Genomic DNA, 21,136 nt, shown 5'->3' on the forward strand with positions numbered 1-21,136 from the left:
CTCGGACTGCTCATGCAACATGCTGAGACTAACAGCTAATTCCAATGTTATGTTGTCAGAGAAGTCAAGGATTGTCATTAATTCCATATATCAGGTGATCTCTAAATAGCTTGTGAGTCAGGGCTTCAGATTAACAGTGCCCTGTGAGCAGCTTCAAAGTGGATAGATAATCCTGAATAGATGTATCTGTCTTCTGGTTATATGTATTAAATGTGTATCTATCCATGATAAAACACTTGGCTGGCAGACATACCTTGTCAAATTCTTTTATCAGCATGTTGTTTTTTCTCTTTGTCCTCACCCTCTTTGAAAGTGAAACTTTCAAACTTGTTCAGCACATCAGAACCTGTGAGTTTCAGCAATACATCGGCTTGAACTTATAGCAAGCTGGCAGACAAACCCATGTTGCAGTAAACAATTCACCAATGCTTCAACCCAGCCAGTTATCAGCAACGTGTTCAATAAAAATCAATGGCTCAACATGCCAGAGAACAAATGCCATAATTGTCAAAATTCTCATGCCACGTGTGGCAGATGATGGGTGCTTTTTGTAAAGAGTGTCATATTTTATTTCCAGAGCCTTGTGCAACACTTCAAAGCCCCGACTTACAAAAACCACACCCCTAACCAAGCTGTTTGAACTGCCATATCAGCATTCTAGAGTCTGTGGTATTTTACTTTGATAAAAATACCACAAAGATCAAACAAAACAACTCTATTTTCACCCTGTCTATATGGTTCTGTTCATAACAATAATTTCAGCACCTGTTCTTTTAAATGAGAATGAGCCACAGATCAGTTCACCGTGAGTGCCCAGGAATGAGGAATCAGAAGCCCTTTCTTTTTAGTCATTTTCATATTAGTCTCTTAATTATTTTGCCATATTTGTCCAGTACATCTAATGTTTCCACACTTGTAAGTTTTACTCTGTTTAATCTCCTCTGGGTGCTCTCACAAACTTGGGTACAGCACTAAAGAATTTCAGATGAGGAGAGTAACTGCACACATATCCCAGTTTACACAAAGGAGCTGTATGTGTTAATGCAAACATCTGCAACATTTTCCCAGACTCTTTGCAGCTACCGGCTACCCCTCTAGTAGAGCTGCTAATATCCCGGAATATTTCCTACACGCACTTTACAGGTGTTGCCCCAGCAAAAGCACACAGAGTATTTCCCACTTGTGAGAATGTGTCTGCAGGTGAGAATGTGTCTGCAGGTGTGAAAGGACCACTCTGACATCTCTGGACCTGATGCTATGGAGTGTCTCTGGAATTCACATGTGAAAGGGGCTTATGTAGTCAGTAAGTCAAAATGTAGTCAAAATCAGTAAAGTTTACTTTTCCCCTTGTTTTCAGACTTAGACGACACTTGACTGTCTGGTTGGGTTTATTTCACATTTTGTGGGTCGTAAAGCATTACACATAGCAAATTTAATGTGCATTCATTGAATATGTTTGTTTTTCATACAATGTTGCTTTTAATTTTTAATTAGGAGTCAGGCGAGCTACTCTATATCACATGGCATTAGCGTGGTAAAGATGTCTTCGCGCCATTTTGAGACCCCATAGTGCAAAGTTCAAAATCACAGAGAGGGTATGACCCAACCTCCGTTGCTATTGGTAGGAGATCAGTTGTCCGGGTTTTACATAATAGACCCTAGTCTCTTTCTATGTAATATTCATATGTTTAAATGGGTAGTCATTGTTAGTTTTGAGTAAACGTAACAATCCCTGAGCTGTCTTCTATATTTTCTCACCCTGGCTTCGGCCCTGGTCTGTGCTACTGTTTACGGTAGACTTCAGCCTCTTTCTTCTGCTCTCCTCCAATCAGGCGCCAGCTCTCGAGCGCTTGGGAGAAACAGGAGAGTTTTAAACTCCGCCCATAAAACGAAGTTGGGAGAGCGCAGTCGCTGAGGTAGAGCTGCGCGGCTTTCATTGTCGGTTTCTTCGACCCAGACGCCGCGGTTCCGCGCTCTGTCTTCTCCTCGTGTCTCAGTGAAAAGTGAGGTTTCACTGTGGAGTTTAGTTGCTTGTGAAGATGAGCATTCCTCCTGTCCATAGCACCGTGAGCGTAAGCTCGGAGCCGGTCATGTCCGCGATGATCTCACCTACGCAGTTCGGTATAAACGGAGCCGCGGGGCTGCGCACGGTGAGCGTTGCGGCTGGAGCCCCGCTGCAGTCCATACAGCTGGTGAACGGCGCCATGGACACAACGCTGCAAAGAAATATCCGCTACCTGGTACCCGTTCAGACCGTCCAGAGAGCTTCCGACTCGTACATGTTCATCAACCAGGCACCCAGCATGGTGAACCCGGTTTATTTACAGGCGGTTCAGGGCGTCCAGGGTGTTCAGACCATGCAGGGCATACAGAGGCTCAGTGTGAGCAGCGCGGACGAAACGGACACTTATCGGCAGCTGGTGAGAGCTTCACCTCTCCTCTTTACATTCACCTGTTAACTGAAGGAAGTAAATGCTTGAGGAATTATCACGGACGAGTTAAAATGTGAAACAGGCTCCCAGTGAGCGACAAAGACACGATGTCAAATAGTGCGCGAAATATGTGCAAAAATGTATACAAGTTTGGCTGGAGGAAAAATATTTTAGCAGTGTTTGATTATGGAAGTTATTATATTAACTGCATACTCTGCAAGGTGTGGGGAATAATCTTTGGAGTAATGTGCCTGTGTGGGGGTGTGTATAGCACGTACAATATTGTGCATTTCAGTGTTTAGAAAGACATCTCAAAGAAAATTCCTAAAAAAATAAATTCATTTGTCTCATATATATATACAACTTTCCCCCTTCAAGCCAATTCTAACACAGATTTCTATATTTGTAAGTAATTATGGAGCATTTCTACTGGTCCATTCGTCATGGAAATTTTGATGTGTACCAAAATTTGACAAAAATGGAGGTGCATGATGTTTCTTTGGACAGTGACGACAGACGTACAGTTGAACTAAAGCTAGCAGGTTTCATAAACTATAATTTGCAATATCTGACAAATCCATTAATGCTTAACCTACTCAGACGGGTTCAGACTAGATTCAGGTAAATTAAAACAACTGTGAAATTGTCACTATACCCTTAAATAAACAGCACTTTTGGTTATTATTTGCACTAATGTGAACAGTACTTGCTCCCATCAACATTATTCTTTTTCAGTTTACATCTGCAGACATGGTCATAAATAATATTTGTTCATGCGGCGAAAATGCACATATTTAAATAAGCTTTTGTCACGAATCATTCAGTTTTCATGCCTTTTGAAATGTTAAGGCTGAGGTTTTATCTTATTACAGTCTATGTCCAGTTCAAACCAGTTTGGATAAGGTTTGAGAAAAGAGTGTGTCTTGCATCACGTTATAATTACTGGTCAAACCCTACCATAACAATCACAATGGCTGCTTTTAACCCTGTCTTGCTAGACCAAATGTGATATGAGATCCCGTATTTACAATCTGAGTTTTTCATGCTTTTGTTTGACCGTCAGATGCAGGATGAAAGATTATGTACCGACACATGGCTGCACCAAAAAGACATGTTCTTTTTATAGCTTGTCTCCACAAATGATTAGTTTGCTGAAGGCTACCTTGCTTGTTTACTTTCCTCATGTTTGAGTCAGGAAGCTGTGTTCTGTAGGTCATCTGAATGATTTATGCACTCTTTTCACACGCGCTCTGGTGCCTGTCCCATGATGAAATGTTAATGTTAATATACTTGTGCTTCTTCTTTCATTTAGAATGTTAATGGCCAAGCTTCATCTGTGTTCAGCCAAACGTCAAGCCCGACCAAGACTCCTGAACCCACAGAGGTAAGTCCTTCTACCATAAAACAATGATGTTTTGACAGTCACCTGGACTTCATACACAGTAATGAGTCCAGCCACAGAAACCCACACATATTTCCGCATTGAGACCTACAGTTGTCTTCCTCTTTTCATTCTGCACAGTGTTTATTTAAACATATTCTGACTCTTTATGGCAGGAGATGCCATACTGACTTACTGATGAACACTATTCTATATATTGTGACTTTGTGAATAGGCTTTAGTGTGTGTGTGTGTCTCTCATTGGGGTTTATGGGTTAATCAACAGTGCAGTACCTGCAGGGTGTGTGATGGGTGTGTCAGCCAGAAGGATTGGTTGCATTCATTCCCAGATGACATTGTGTGGGAACGCCCTAATCTGGCTTTGACAGTAATAAAGCTGCTGGTGAAACAGTTTTGATCACTGCTTTTTGAAGTACTAACCCAGACCAAAGTGATGAATGTTCCACACTTAGAGGACGTTGAGCAAGCTTTTGTATCTAATGAGTAAATCACACATATGAAACCAATCATTGTCTACAGCTGAAAACACTGGCTTTGTAAAACAGACCTCATACATGGTACGTTATTCTAAATAATGGCATTTTCCCCCAGAACTAGTAGAGGAACGATATTATGGAATCACTCAATATTAAGGAAAGTTAAAGATAAAAAAATTTCACAGCTAGGGCTTGAATTCTTTGAGGCCTAGACTTCTCTCTTTAAAAATAAATTATTCATAAAGTTATTTCCAACTTCCTCAAATCCTGATTAACAGGCCGTCTTTGCAGTGTCATGTTCCAGTTGTTTTAATATCCACAAATTTACAGACAAATTGAGATCTGGATGTTTGTTGGTCAAGTCATTGCACTGATATGAATTTCCAACACTCTTTTGCTCTTTGTAAAGATGCAATATCATTTAGACCGATGACTTCATCACAGAACCTGTTAAGGAAATGACTAACATCTAACTTGCAAACCCATATCATAAGCAAATAAGGAAATTTGATTGTTTTGTCAGGCAGTGTGTCACAGTCACACAGTTCCAGGGTCCTGGAGGTTGTGGGTTCAAGTCCCGCTCCGGGTGACTGTCAGTGAGGAGTTTGGTGTGTTCTCCCTGTGTCCGCGTGGGTTTCCTCCAGGTTTTCTCCCACAGTCCAAAAACACACATTGGTAGGTGGATTGGTGACTCAGAATTGTCCGTAGGTGTGAGTGTGTGTTACCCTGTGAAGGACTGGCACCCCCTCCAGTGTGTGTTCCTTGCCTTGCGCCCAATGATTCCGGGTTGGCTCCAGACCCACTGCGACCCTGCACTGAATAAGCAGTTATAGACAATGAATGAATGAGTCGCTCTGTTTAAGAGTGTTTGCCAAATAAGTTACAGTCATTTCACTTTCACCCAGTCATTCATTTTGTTGTTCCATAGAGAAGCATGAAATAAAATGGGACATACATCACATGAGCTTAGGGTCAATGTGCTCAATGCTAAGTATCATACAGTAAAGCTTAAGAAAACCAGTGTCAACACCTTAACAGAAGAAAACAAAGCAACACTAGACTGATGCCCCATCCACACGGACCGGTTTATTTTTAAAAAAAGATTTTCCTCTCTCCGTTTTTGAAAATATTCCTGTACAGGCAAACACGAAAACAAATTTCCATTAGGGGGCCATAGTATCACTTAAAAAGAGGCATCAAAACATTACGACGCATGAGAAAAACACAGTGGTTTTTATCTCAAATCACTTCATAGTGCCTATGGTAGTAGTAGACTTTGGTAGTGCACTTCCAAAGTCATGAAAATACAGAATCTAGAGCTTAATAGTGCATTATATATTTCTAATAGCACGATTTATGTTTATTCACATGTGGGAATCTGTAAACTAGTGCTAGCTGCATGTACATTGTTATTTAAATGTTTACATACTTCGCTATAGGAGGTGAGGAGGTATTTACATTTCAGCCAGAGACGGGCATACCGTGTGATAACTGTGTTCAAAAATTTCTCCAGCGTTTTTGAAAACCTCAGTTTTCAGTGACCTAAAATGCAGTTTTCTTTCGAACGGGAGGCCAAACCGCAGACACTAAATTCTGTTTTCAAAAATAAGAGGATCCTTGTGGATGGGGACAAAAGCAAAATAAATCATTTCAATATCATATTTGATATTTAGGGATGAATCACCAAGCTTCCACTGGCCGGGGAGGTGATGAAGGGACATTTTGTCTCAACTTTGAAATTTAAAGGTGACTGCCTGAAAACACAGCCACATTTCCTTATTTTCAGTAGCTGAATGCACTAACTTAAGCATGTTCACAAACCATTGGACATGTATGCGTGGTTTTCCAGACAGGGGTTAAGTCTAGTTCTGGACTGCATTCTGAGTTATGTATGTGTATATATTTTGTTTAATGCCTCAGCATACTTCTTGGGGAGACAACATTCGCTTAGCTCCGGGGAATACTATGATGTAATCGAGGAGAGAAAACAAACAACCACATTGTTGCACAGAGGCTCAGTTCCCTGTGTTGTGCACATGGCAGCTGAGCAAACTCCTCAGACGAATGCAACACATGACCAAGCCTGTGGCTGTTTTACTGGCAGAATCATACTGTAGAAAGTATGCAAGTCTTGTAAGATCCTGAAGCTGCATTCAGCTTTGCAAAACTCTTGTAAATTTTTTCTGTGCCAGAATTATCCGGAGGCATTTAGAGTCCTTCTGTCAGCCACTGTAATTACAGGTGACATATGAAAATATCTATTTTTTCAGTGCATTTGCACATTAATTTGTGTAGCTGAATACCCACACACAGACTGTGAAATAAGACCACCCAGTCTGTTTTTGAAGTCAGAATTATTCAGAAAACAAAGGATAAAACAAGTCATTCTGATTTTCCTCAGCTTCCTACGTAGAGAGCAGACTTTCCAGATTGGCCCACCTCCTCATCTCATTCTGGGCTTTCATATTTTAATTAACTTTGCTATTGGTAATTGACATTTAAAGAACACATGCTGAAACCGGTTGGTCTGAACAGGGCTGTTTCGGACAGTTAAGAAAGGTGCTGTTTGATTCTTGTGGTATTTTGACTAAAGCATGTCACGCACATTTCATTAAGAACCCAGTGTTCTTGCTGAAAATGTGTATACTATTTCACATTTAATACTATTGGAATCTCTCTCTCTCTCTCTCTCTCTCTCTCTCTCTCTCTCTCGCAACTTTTAAATAGTTTATAGAACAGTGAAGAAATCCTTAAAACAACCTTGTCTTACAGTCATTGTCAGTTCTCTCCATGCCACCTCAGGCCAAGCACTAGGAGGAAAAAGGCAAATGCATTTCAGAAGCAGCACTTTCTGGCACATGTCACAACAATGGTAAATATGCAAAATAGCCCTGGGCTGATAATTAGTATTGAATATTGTGAGCATTTGAACAAGTGTAGGCAAATCTATAGATAATTGTTATTTCTAAGGAAATATATTTATCTCCAAAAAAAGGTCCTTTATACAGGAGAAGAATAAAATTTTAATTTTCAATGGAAGTCATTATAAAGATTTTATTCAGAGTAATTTTGGAGCATTTCTATTGGAGCAATTCATCATGAAATGTTCAGTGTGAAGGACAGCCAGTTATTCACCTCATACAGACTGCATACTTTTAAAGGCTCTTGTAATGATTACAACACAGATTTTCGGTCTGATGAGAACTGGATAAACAAAGGGACCCTCTTAGATGATATCTCCTCTCTGACAGAAATCGCTCGAGTGCAGATGTATTTGTTCGGCTACATTTTGCCTTCTAACCAAATGAACACATAAACCACTGGCGATCATCTAATATTACATAGTAATTCAAAATATGTTATAACTACACTGTGCATAGAGGTTAGGCCTGGTTGAAGTTATATTGCAATTATGTAACAGGGAAAATGCAAGCGAAGACTCTGTAACACTCCAGAGTAGTGCATTGTAATTACAATTGGATCAGGATAGCATTGAATGTAGGCATAATCCTGCAGACAATATTTTAAGCTTAATACAGAGACGGTCAGGGCTTTTAGAAGGGAAAAGAATGACTTCATGACATACGGTCATGAGCATCCATTCATATATTACTTAAGACCTGCAAATTAGGATTGGTGTTCAACACACGTTGGTAGGTGGATTGGTGACTCCAAAGTGTCCGTAGGTGTGAATGTGTGTGTGTCTGTGTTGCCCTGTGAAGGACTGGCGCCCCCTCCAGGGTGTATTCCCCGCCTTGCGCCCAATGATTCCAGGTAGGCTCTGTACCCACCGCAACCCTGAATTGGATAAGCGGTTACAGATAATGAATGAATGAAATTAGGTTTGGGACAGTTCTGTTTTCTTAAATTACCATGGTATAAGACAAAATTTGATAATTTAATAATTGTTATTCTTGAACAAAGTAGGACCAGACGGGCTGATAAACCCAAGTATTATGTGTGATTATTAAAAATATATGCTTATCAATTTGGTTAAGTACAAAGCACAGTATCGGCCTGAGCTATGCATTACAACATTTTCACAACTCTATTTTATTTCTCAGTATGTACATTCTGGGGGAAAACTAAAGCTCAAGCTATTGAAGCAGTGTGAGGATTTTACAGACCTTACAGGACTTCAGATACCCCTTTCTGACTGGCCTTTTGCCAAAATACAGAGTTCATGAACACAACTTTGATTTTACTTGAGCCACTGGCTGTCAAGTAGGCCCTGTTTTCTCTCTTTGACAAAGGGTAAGTTCAAGTAAAATAGCCAAGACCAAATTAATTCCCTTGTCTGAACAAATATGGGTACGGAAAAAAAAAATTGTGTCCATGTATGACTTTCAGCAGGACAATGATCCTAAACATTTCTCCATAGAAACAAATGGCTTCAGGACAAGAATGTGAATGTATGGCTGTTGACAATCTATAAAAAGTATGTTAACGGCAAAAAATTTAAAAGGGTATGGCATAATCATGTTCAGTTTTAATACCCCTAAAAAGAGGTTCTGTTCAGCCTGTCAGGAGTATTAGGCAGTTTTCAGAAAACTGTGGATTATGGAATTGGGATGGATTTGGTCACTGATATTCAGAGGATATGGACTAGTCAAATCCATATTTAAGGATGAGCAAATAATGATTTTGATAATGAAAAAGCAGCCAAGAAAAAGAAAAACTAACTTAGTATGGAGTTCCTTCTAGAACTTTAATGCATCTAGCTTCATCATCGAAGGTCAAGGATGTATGACTCTAAAATGTGCTTTTTTGATGCGGTGGTGTTGGGTTGCCCCCTCCAGGGTGTGTTCTGCCTTGCGGCAAATGATTCCGGGTAGGCTCCGGACTCACCGCGACCCTGAACTGGATAAGAGCTTACAGACAATGAATGAATGAATGGTGTTGGGTTTTTTGTGATAAACCTCACCAGGCCACAAAGCAAGATGAATGCTAACAGAAAAAAAAATTAAACACAAACTAAGAATCGGAAATAAACTGTTTTTTGCTGAAAATTTAATTTTGTTTAAATATATTATTTAAACGTACTACAATTTGAAATGTTCACACATGAATACAAGGATATGACCAAAGACACAACACTGAATCCTGGTTATATGATGCACTTATGATGCATTCTTATCTGCTCTCTAAGTTTCCAGGTGTCTCTCAAGTAACTGGACCTATGAAAACCCTGCACAGACATGTTTCACATGTGCAGAAAATAGCTGATGCTGAAGCGTGCTGATAGTTAATCTTGTGGACGCAGTTTTCCTCAGGCGTAAACCTATCATACTGTAAATTTGGTCTGTACATGTGGAATTCGACTGTTACCCCATTCCCAGCTTTGCACACATAAAATTCTAAGAAATGGAGGAGCTGCTCATCCACCATTTCATGTGAAATAAAAGGATATCAGTATTGAGTTGGTCTTCCTGTTGCTGCTGCTGCTTGTCTTCTTGGTAGGTTTATATTAGATATCAGAACCTTTAGCTGTGATGGTTTAAGGGCAGTTAATCACAAATGATTATTGGTGAAATGAGGTCCTGATGTTGGATGATGAGTCCTGGACCACAGAAGCCACTTCAGCTCATTCCAAAGGTGATGACCAACGTGTGTTTTTGGACCGTGGGAGTAAACCGGAGCACCTGGAGGAAACCCACATGGGGAGAACACTCTAAACTCCTCACAGACAGTCACCCGGAGCAGGACTGGAGCTGAGTGACTAGTTGTAAGCCGGCTAGCTGTTTGTCAATGCACATGGTGACTTTAGACTCACCTATAATGGCTTCACCTTAGTGTCAGAATTCATTAATTATAAAGGGAGTCTACAATTAGGATATACAATGTAGGATAGAGTAAATGTATTTGGAGAAGAAATGCTCCATTTTCACATTAGACTTTCTAATGCAGCATGGTTAGAAGTACCTTTTTATTTACAATAAATGAGAACATTAAGTCAACTATTCTCACATGTTGGCAGATGTCATGTGCATTGTTCATTTGTTTGAATTTGGGCAAAGAGGCAAACCAGTCTTCAAAGATGCCATTAGCTACACTGTAATTTACTTAAAATAATTATCTCAGAGCTATAATCCTCAGGCACGCTAAGGTAGTCAGGTACAGTTTCACTTACATAAGATGGATTTGGTCTGTCCTGTTGAGGTAGAGGTATGTAGTATTTTATTTTCTCCTTCAAACTAAATATTATACAGCATTTCTTAATACTTAGTATTTATTTTTCCTCAAGTGATTGTTTTTCATGCTATGAAATAAATATTACTGTCACCTAGGGGCCTGTATGTAACTATACTAAATCTTTATTTTGAAATATGGCTGCTCCCATCAGGGAGACCCAATCTGTGGGGTATAAACTTTTTCACTTAGGGACAACAAAGCAAACTGATTGTTGTGATGGAATCACTTTACTTTTGTTTTGTTTAATAAAGTTGTAAGTGGTTTTGGTAGTAAACATTTCTTATTGCTCTTTTAAATGGCATGTACTGTACCCATATCTGTTGAACAAGCTTTTTTAATGCATAATGCAAGTAATTTATTACATTAATTAAGAATGAACAATGCTCACAGAATGGAAAAAATAGTTACATTCTTTAAACGTCTATAACTCAACATTTATTGCCATTTATGAGAGAATATTGCCAGCTGTCAAGTGCACTTAATTTTTATTTGGTTATTGTTGTGAAACAGTAGTGGTATTTAATAGCTAGTTTTTTAATAGTGTGAGCAGAAGCTGTAAACACGGGCTCATGATTTGCTTCAAGGGAAATAACAAATAGACTTGTTTTTATTGCATTTTACACAACATTTTTCAGAAATGAGGATTGTAATATGGCAGTCCCATAAATGTTATCATTATAGTCTGTTGTAATCATTAATTTCAACACAGAAATATAATTAATCTAGCAAATGTAACTGTTCATTGCCTTGCTATCTGTAGCTTGGCCTGATTGAAACATGAAGACCCGATGCCATTTTGTCTGTCTGAAACCTGATGCTGAGGTTTGAGGATATCCTAAAGTGTACACCATAACATGGGTGCCTTTTTGCAAAAGCATGTCAGCACTGAGCATGTTCAACCAGTGCAGCTCAACAGCCGTGATTTTTGAACAGTTTCCTCTGTATAAGCTACGATAATGTAACTTATCACATATCACACCAAGGATGTTTGCATCAGGTGACTGTCTGTGAGGAGTTCGGTGTATTCTCACCCTGTCTGAGCGAGGTTTCTTCCCACACTTCTTTTTATTGAAATAAGTAAATGATCCCTAAATTATTACCATTTTTGCTTTTTTTTGTCTTTTACTTTTAACCGGCACAAGAATGCTTTAGCCTCTTATATTCATGTCAATTTTTGAAATACCAGTGTTTTTCTTTCACGTCTGACTTGGCTTGAGACATGTCTGTTGCTATTCTCAGGAATACTGTGACTAAAACACTTAGAGGGTCAACAGATAAGCACCTGAGTCTAGGTAGATTGTAAGCTGTGTTTTGAACAAAAAAAAAAAAAACTTTGCTCATAAAATAAGTAGGGCCCTAGTCTGAGGGTTTAACCACAGGCTTTTTGCAATTTATGAGCACATTCTTTCAACACTTCCAAGTACTACATGTCATCTGCTCTGTTAAGAGATCCCATTTCTAAAAATGTTGGTATGTTGAAAAGTGAAAAGTATGCAAATGTAGCATTACCTATCCTTTTAACAACACGCATTTGGGAACGGAGGAGACCAGTTGCTGTAGTTTTGTAGTTTATATTTTGTAGTTTTCCAAAACTTTTTATAGGATTTCAGCTGCTCAACTGGCCGGGTCTCCATTCACTTCATTTCATAATGCAGCAGCTGTTTTTCAATTTGTGACTGGTCTGGATTACTTTAGCACCTGGACCCTTATTAAGGAGCCATGCTATTGTAATCTAGGCTGAATGTGGATTGGACTTGTCTAATAAATAAGGCCTTCTCAGAGAAAGATATTGTCTTGATGGCAGCATATTCAGATTTAACCATGCCTTCACAGATGTGCCGTGTGCATTATTACACCCCCGTACCATCATGCAGGCTTCTGGACTGTGAACTTATAAAAATCCGGATAAATGCTTCCATCCTTAACCCAGATGATGCAGAATCCACAAAATTTCAAATTTTGAACGCAGCGTCATTTATTTATCCTGTTTAAATAGGGTTTCTTCTTTGCATTTGTAAGTTTTAACTTGAATGTAGATGCAGTGACAAACTGTCTTCACATAAAGTGGCTTCCATAAGTGTTTAATGTAGTACATTATGCATTATATGTGAAGAAATCCCCACGTTCTTTGCTAATTTACTTTGAGAAACATTGTTCTTTAATTGTTTCACTTTTTGTCTACTCCCCTCCCCCTCAGTACCTCTGGAAGTCTGTCTCTTTGTGATGAGTTAAAAAAAAAAGCGTACTGGTTAAAACTGTGTGTCTTACACATGATAATGGTTGACTTGGTTTAATGTGAAATCAATGAAGCACAGTGTTTGAAAAAAATCATGTTAGGAACTAAACAGCAGCCAAAAGGAGGATTGTATTTTGCCACCACATTCAGCAAAAAGATCATGCCACATAATGAAAGCAGATTTGAGTTCACTGTGGAATCTGCCGTGAACTTATCACATCAAATGTAGCTTAATCACGCCTACAGTCTCCAACAGTTTTGATCTCGACACACTCTCGTTCCTTATCAGTCATGCTTTGGTAGAGATTCTCAGTGCTGAATCTGTTAACTCAGGCGTCACAAGGCCTGGCACAGCTTCAGTTTGAAAAAAGAGCTTTCTGCCTCTTGCTCTTTCTCTCTATTCATTCTGTAGGCCACAGTGATGGACCTCCATTCTTACTTTGTAACAGAAAACCCTTTGCATCATGCACTGACCTATTTCTGCCTGTTCAACTGACACAGGAAAGCCTTGTGCTCAGAAAAAATTCTGAGAGGCATTGCACATTTAAAGGCTTAGTAGTTTTGTACACCTCTACAATCTGTGTATTTTATGAATGCAAGGAATAGCATTCCAAACAATTTTGAACAGCATTACATGGAATTATCTAGGAGAGGAGATGGACATTCTTCTTGGGTCACATACTTTACTGTAGCTTTTATACTGTGATCTAATACCTGTGCAGTAGGATATGACATTCCTGTCTGTATGTCATTTAAGCTCCAACTACAGAACCACATTTGTACCAGTTTAATAAAAATTAGAAACATGGCTTATGTGTAGTGTTCTTATGAGTAACATAGAATATTACAGGACTCTGTGTAAAACTTTGAGATGCAGATGAAGACTCATATTTGTACCATTCTGTGGAAAACAAGCAACACCTTGGAGGTAGGGTTTATTGTAAACTTAGACATTATCACTGCATCAAATTAATATGTTATGCAAACGATAATATAATGAGCTAGAATTATAGAATTAAAGTAGTGTCTGACAGTTTTGTTTTGCAGACCTATGAAAATAAATAAAAATGTAAAATACGCATTGTCATAGAAACCGTCCTTATAGTGCTTTTTGTGACAGTAGTGTAGTTGTTCAGCTGTGCATAGGAGTGCGGTTCATATTTGGCTGCATAGTTGACAGTTGTGTAGCTGTACAGAATAGCTGGCTTCTGAAAGTATGTATCCGATCAAGCAGTTGACCGTTTGCTAAGCTTCACTTCTGTTTTGGTTACTGCTGCCACATCTGACAAATGATCAAACCTGCCATGTATGGTGTTCTTGACATTTTTATTCCATTCTGATATGGAACGTTTCTGTTTTATTTCTTATTTTAATATTTTGTTTTTCCTCCATGAGAACAATTACATTAGAAATAACGTATGTCAGCCATATACAACAGTGTGTTTACTGTCCATTAAGAAACTGTATGACATTATTTGATTTCTATAAATGCTAAAAAATTTGCATCACTCTCATCATGTTTGTTTGTCATAACAAGCACGTAATGGAAATCTGTCACATGACACTACGTTTGTGTGTAAACAAATACTCTGTGTTTAAAGTGGTTCTTGTGCAGTTGTTTGTAATATTTCCGGTCAGCAAAATTTATCTCTTCTGGTTAAACAGGAAAGTTTAGCTGACTTTCATGAAATTCAATAATGTATAAAAAAGTTTATTCATGTATCTAAAAACTGCTTATAATTTAATAACTACTACTAATAAAAATAATTAATTAAGATTTACTGTAATGGTGTCCTACAAGAAAAGAGATATATTATGGTCTTAGAAGTGTTTCATCATAGTCATTATCGAATCCACTGTATAAAATATGGATGTAGTGAGAATATCGAGACCAAATATAGGTGCTTCTGTTGTAAAGAGGCTGCATATAAATATTTGAAATCTGGAAGTACCGTATGCTCGGCAGATGCTGGGCTGAGCTGAGACTCATGGGGGAGCTTCAATCATGAAACACGTCTCCCCCTGTTTGCTGTTTAGGGGTTTATTTAGGGGTCTAGGGTTTGTTCATGTTAAGGAGGCCTTATATTTATGTTTTTTATCTGGCGCTTGATACATTTCTGCCAGTTATCATCATAAACTAAGCCCAAATACTGCCTGCTCCTTGCTTTCTTTCTTCATAATTAAAGTTAGCTTTTTTTACAGTATGGCTACATGGCTGCATCTCAATACCTGTCTTTCAAGGCCATTAGAGTAATTTCACATGGAAATGTATTTTGGAGTGAAACTCAGAACAGGTTTAAATGTGGGAATTGAGTACTGCTGTCAGAGTCAGTGAACATATTTTGAGCAATCCAAATTTGCATGTAGTGGATGAGATAATAATCATGGGTAGACATTTCAGGCATGTTGCCTATGACTTCATGCAAAACACTAAGCACAAGCTGAATATTGAAATGGAAGTGTGTTGCTATGTGCTTGTGCACGTGCATAAAGGCTACACATTATTTGAAAATGAACTATGTTAATCGCATTTGCACTTATTACTATACAGTATCCGATTTCAAAGCTGAAGAGGTGGGGCAAGCGTCTAAAGTACATGTTATGACTCATTACGTTTTATCTAGTGAGATGGAGGGCAGGGCTCTGCTGTCAGTTCTTCATACAGTGTTCACTCGCTGATTTTATTTAGTTTAATCTATCATCATCTGCCTCCATACACTTCCTGTCCTGCAAAGTTAAGTGAAATAATGAGTCCAGATTTTAGTGGACTGCTTGGCAATGACCAATATTTGTTGCCTAATAATGTTTCCTTTTTTTGGATTCTCATACTTTACCTTTTTTTTTTTTTCACACCTCCATAGTTCTTTGCACTTTTTCATTGTCCAGCTAACCACAAACCCTCAGATCCATAGAGAGTTCTCATCTTCACAATGAGAGGAACTACAATACCTGTAATTATTTTACACCCCTCCCAATCTGAACGATGAAATCTCTCAAAGATTAAGCTTTTAGTGTAGTATCTGATGGTGGAAGTTTTGGTGGCTTTCCAGGTCTTGGCACACACAAGTGTTTGAGTGTACCAAACTCTCCTAAGTTAACAATGCCAATGTAAAGACACTTAATTGTTGGGCACTGATTTGAAGGCTACATGACAAGTACATAAGGCTTTCATGATGGTTTACACAAACATTTCTAAGTGCTTCCACAGGTGTTCCAAAATTTCATGAATGCTGCTTTTGTCAACTTAAATATCAAGTTGACATAACGACAATGCCCAGTGTCCGATTTCTCTTGACATAAAGTTGTCTCGTGACATCTTTTAGGGTGAAATGACAGCATGTTATGACCAGAGTGATATGTTTTTACTGGCCCTTAAAAAGTAAAATGGGTTCCAGAGCTGCAAAGCCAGTTGTCATAAAGTGCTATGTCATTTCACTGCAGAATATATCATGACACCACCTATTGCCAAATCTATGCCACTCAACATGGATGTCTTTCACTTTTATACAGTGTACTAAGTGCAAAAATCTTTAAGACATACTGCTTAGAAAAATGTCCTGTACGCTTCAGTTCTCATCTTAGCTTTGACTTTTGTTATGACAAACCAGTTTAGGTACAGTCTGATTGGGAATAAATCCACACAACCTGCTGTCAGTCCTTCCCGTTCTGCTGCAGAATGACAGGAATGTTCTCCTGACACGCCCAGTGTGTAAGACACCCACCTCTACAGCTGCAAAACATACATGCGCTTAAGCTGACAATGAGAACAAGAAAAATAATATGAACTTGTTTTAGTACTAACTGTAACTACGAAATGCAATTTTTTAAGAAATTCTAAGTAGGGCTATGAGAAATTATTTCAGAAAGGATCAGAACAGTGAGGGAGTCTGACACAGTTTGTGTTTTAACTAACAATTGTTCATTGTTCCCAACTCACCTGCAAGTTCAATAAATGATCAAAGTCCAACAGATTATAAAAAGATAGGTTTCCAAATGAAGCTATATGCAATGATAACCTACTTATAAAGAGCTACCTTCAAAAAAAAATTATTTTGAGTTGACATTGGTCTGCTAAATAAGGTTTTGGTGTGTGTGTGTGTGTGTGTGTGTGTTGGGCCAATTTACAATGCTTTTACCTTAACCTGGTCCTAAAGGAAGGTTCTCACTTCTACAGATGTCAGACTCTCCACTCTGAATCATCTTGACCCTGGTCTGCTGTGTCAACTCTTCGTAAAACACTCAGTTTCTGTTTTTGTGCTCATAAGCCACTCAAATCATTTTTCTAATAAACACTGAAAACTCTCAGCAATGTCAAAGCTGCCTCAAGTTGTGTGTTCATTTACTGTCGCCAGCACCAAGTTTCTGAAAAGTTCTTACAAGGCTTGTGCAATTTAAGAAGAAAACAAAAACTTGCAGTGCCACATTTAAAAACACTTTTAAAGCTGAGTACATTGATTGTTGTTCAGATATTTTACAGAGACTGTTAATTTCAGTTAGTTATCGTTGTTTTTCACAAGTTGGTCTCTTCAACTTGGTCTCTGGTGGAGTCAGAGTCGTTTCTTGAGTGGTTAGCAAAAAGTCGTAATTTAATTTTGTTGTTATTATCCCAGGACTTATATAATTATTGTCATCAATTTGTAGCTGAAAAAACAATATCTGAAGGACACAACATAATATTTAATATATATTAATATAGCTAATGTAAGCCGTAACCTTAGTTAGATTAGCTGTTTTGCTCATTCCTCTACTTGCTAGCCAGATGTTTCTAGTTTCTAGCCAGATTTAGTTTTTGTATTTACTGCATGTAATACGTAATACGATCTACCACAAATCTAAAGTGTAGAAAATGTTGTGGATGCATATAAACAGTAACCATGAACAATTATACAGTGTAGTCTGTCTGCTTGGGTTAGAGTTCACATTGGCTGTTGAACTTTTTTGAATTTTCATTGTACTTATTGGGGTATTTCTGCTTGAGGTGGTGAAACAGATGTTGTGTTTCCCCATTTTGCTGTTACAGACTTCTTCCATATCTTACAGTGGTTTATTGTACATCTGATATTTTGTAACCAAACCACCTCCACACTACTGAAGTGACTCCCCTTTTTTTGGAATAAATTCCTCCACCACTGAGAGACTTTCCTTCATATTTTTGCTGTGCTTCAATGTCTGACATAATGAATGTATACAGCATGGAATCATTATGTAAACAAGTCTGAATACTACTATAACCACCATATGTTTTTATTGTTTTAAAAATTATACCAATATTATTGCAAACGATACACACCACCCTACTGGGGGGACTTTTATTTTGACGGCTTTAACCTCAAGGCCTCTGTTGCCAGAGCTACCAGGACACATTGGCCTCATTGGTTTTGTTTGGAATTTGTGGGCAGTATAAGTATGATCTTGAGTAATACTTTTGGTAAGATTAGTAGTGAAGGAATTTTTATTGCTTAAATGTTTTGAAAAAGGGTTAATATTAGCAAATATTAGCATATAGCTAAGGAGTTGACCTTCATAACTACATTTAAGATAATGTTTATTGCATAATTTTGTAGACAATAATCATTTTTGAAAATTTATATTATCACCTAAGATTAGTCTCTGCAGTTATGTGATTGTATCCCATTTGCATGTTCAGGCTGAAGTAACTTTGCTTGCAATGCAGACGTTAATAACACACCATCCCCAAACACCAAATACAAACAAACTAAAACCCCACATGAAATCCAATCTGTCTTGCATGTTCAGATCTCAGATTTGTATCAGCTTTCAAACCACCAAAAAGTGTGGATAGAATGTTTTTGTTTCTACCTTTTTGCTGTTCAGACTGCAGACAAGTTGTCCTGCCAATTTGCATATACTGGAGTTGAGGTACCCTTAAAAAACAAGGCCTTAGACAGTCTATACCCAGCTGGAGTACTGCATTATCATTGTCACTCTTGTCGTGTCTCACATTGCGGCATATTGTTTTAGATGGTTATTCATTCTAAAAAATATGTTGGCTGTGCTTTATGGTACAGGTATGCTATTGTAAGTAATTAGATTCTAATCTGATCACAGATAAGGGGTGGAGCTCGTTTAAGCAAGTTACCACTAGCTACAGAAATGAAGTGTTCTTGAGTCAGGTCTGTCCTGCTCAGCTTAGACCCTGTGTGAACCTGTTGCGTCTGTTTGACTCTCACGGCTCAGCGGAATCCGGTCTGACTACTTTGACACACCCCGGTGTTCAGCGGCATAAAGCTAAGCAAAAAAAAAAAAAAACGTTTTGCGTGCAACATCTGCCCACATTGACATTCCTCAAAGTTAAATGTGACAGCCAGAGCATAACAACAACACTTGTGCTTCTCGGCATATCAGAGAGATAGTAGGCCAATCTCATTTTCAGATGCATTCTGTTTTTCAGGAAAAAGAGCACCCTGTAATTAATTTATTTAATAGTGATTAAAGATGAACTTCACTGATATTCAGAGTTTATATTCAGTGAAATTAAGATATAATTCGTTTTATCTTACGAAACATACTACCTATTTTATATATATATATATATATATATATATATATATATATATATATATATATATATATATATAAAAACAAAAACAAACAAAAAAACTTTTTCAGAGCTGAGTTCCCACAGTCTATTAAAATCCTTAGTTGGTAGTTTAAAAAAAACATTGTTGTTCTGTGTTTTATTACTTTACTCCACACCCTTATTGGCTTAAATCCAAAGGTGGAGTTCAACCGTGTAAACATCTCCATAGTGACAGCATCTGTTGAATCTTTGGTGGTCGCTATTAGAAGTGGATCAGATATGCAAAAAAAAAAATGCTTTAGGTTAGTCAGGCAACTATTTTTCATAAGAAAGGAGGTAAGAAAGATGGGTTCTTGGCTTTTATTTGAGTTAAAGCTCTGCGTAGTACAAATCGCATATCTAAATAGTCAGTCAAACTTGCGTCAGACAGTGCCGGGTTGTGCCAGTACATTTGACAAACACAAACACACCCACACACGCACATGTTTTTTTGGTTCTTGTTTGGGGGTATGTGGGTGGGTGGGGGGTAAGTGGACCTAAGCTTGCAGCTACAATAACTGGGGCTGTTAATCCTGGTATTACAATTTTAACTCTAACTTACATGATTATTTTATTTAATATTTCATGTCATTTTACTGAACTGTTTTATTCATTTTACTGAATGCTTTATTGGGAGCTGAAATACCTACAACCTCTTACTTTGGTGAGCTATGTTCTTAGTCATCAGAAAATGATGGGACTTCCTCTGGGACTGTGGCTATTTCTTGAACTAACGTTGTGCATTTTAGGAGTTAGTTGCTGGGCTGAGGCCAACTTTGTCAGGTTAAGCAGAAGAAACACTGCCTGTACCTAATGAACTTCCTGTGCTTTCTGCTATTAGCGTGTGCTTTATATAGATGACACATATATTGCAGGTTTGGGCCACTTCAAGCTCCTGTTTTCTAAGAGAAATGGGTCAGAAGTTGCCTGCCATCTCTTTCTCAGCTCCTTACATGATGGAAAGTCTGATTTTGGTTTCATTTTAGCCTTTAACTCAATACCTACTAAGGATTTTTTGACCTTCCAGAATAGCTTGGCTTGACCCATCATATTTCAATATGCACGGAACACAAGCATCCACCCTTTTTTAGGTCCTGGCACCAAAGTGGTGCACTTAACTTCATCTGGGTGTCTGAACAAGAGGTCCTCAAACGGCAACTGAAGACCCATCCCTTTCAAGAGTACATAAATGAGTACTTATTTTACACTGATTAAAACTTAAGTTTTAAGTCTACTCATCTCTTACTTAATTTGACATTCAGGTAAAGTGTAGTATGAGAGCATTGTGTATCTAGGTGTCCATATTGACATTTTTATTTGACAGCATCTAAGTTTGAGGTATGTTTTGGATTCTAGTCTATACAAATTAGCTAAGGATATTTTTTGGGTGAAGAGTGAAGCATTTTTTAAGTCTTTCTGAATAAGAGCATCTGCTAAATGTCTGAAACGTAAATGTCGTGTATCTAATTCTGCATTCTCTATTCAATTTATAACAGCTGTTCCATAGTGCATTATCATTTTTTTTCTATCTTTTTCTTACTGGAAGGTGGTGGAGAGCCCTATAACACATTCAGAAGTGAATTTGGATCTGAAGAATGAACTGAAGTATGAATTGAAGACAGAGGTAGTGGAGCCCGAGCCACTGGCAAAGCTAGACATACGCTTCTTTGGCGAGCTCCTCGCCGAAGTGTACCGCAAGAACAGTGACATCTACAGCTGCATCTCTGAACATGTGGCCAAAATCCGTGGACGGTATGAGTGCTACAATATTTCACATTTTTCAAGCAAAGGCTAATTTTGGCTGTTCAACTACTTTGG

General features: G+C 38.2%; 1 protein-coding gene across 2 annotated transcripts in view; it reads left to right on the top strand.

Annotated features, from left to right (window-relative positions):
- Positions 1-1,909: 1,909 nt before the first annotated feature.
- Positions 1,910-21,136, top strand: part of pof1b (POF1B actin binding protein) — a 37,827-nt gene continuing 18,600 nt past the window's right edge. For both annotated transcript variants that reach the window (XM_066645676.1, XM_066645677.1), the window contains exons 1-3: positions 1,910-2,420; positions 3,745-3,816; positions 20,865-21,070. In XM_066645676.1, the coding sequence (XP_066501773.1) occupies positions 2,040-2,420; positions 3,745-3,816; positions 20,865-21,070 (659 nt within the window). In that variant the 5' untranslated portion in view covers positions 1,910-2,039. The remainder of the gene's footprint in view (positions 2,421-3,744; positions 3,817-20,864; positions 21,071-21,136) is intronic.

The sequence above is a fragment of the Hoplias malabaricus genome, chromosome 15, assembly GCF_029633855.1.
Source record: "Hoplias malabaricus isolate fHopMal1 chromosome 15, fHopMal1.hap1, whole genome shotgun sequence".
Classification (NCBI taxonomy): Eukaryota; Metazoa; Chordata; class Actinopteri; order Characiformes; family Erythrinidae; genus Hoplias; species Hoplias malabaricus.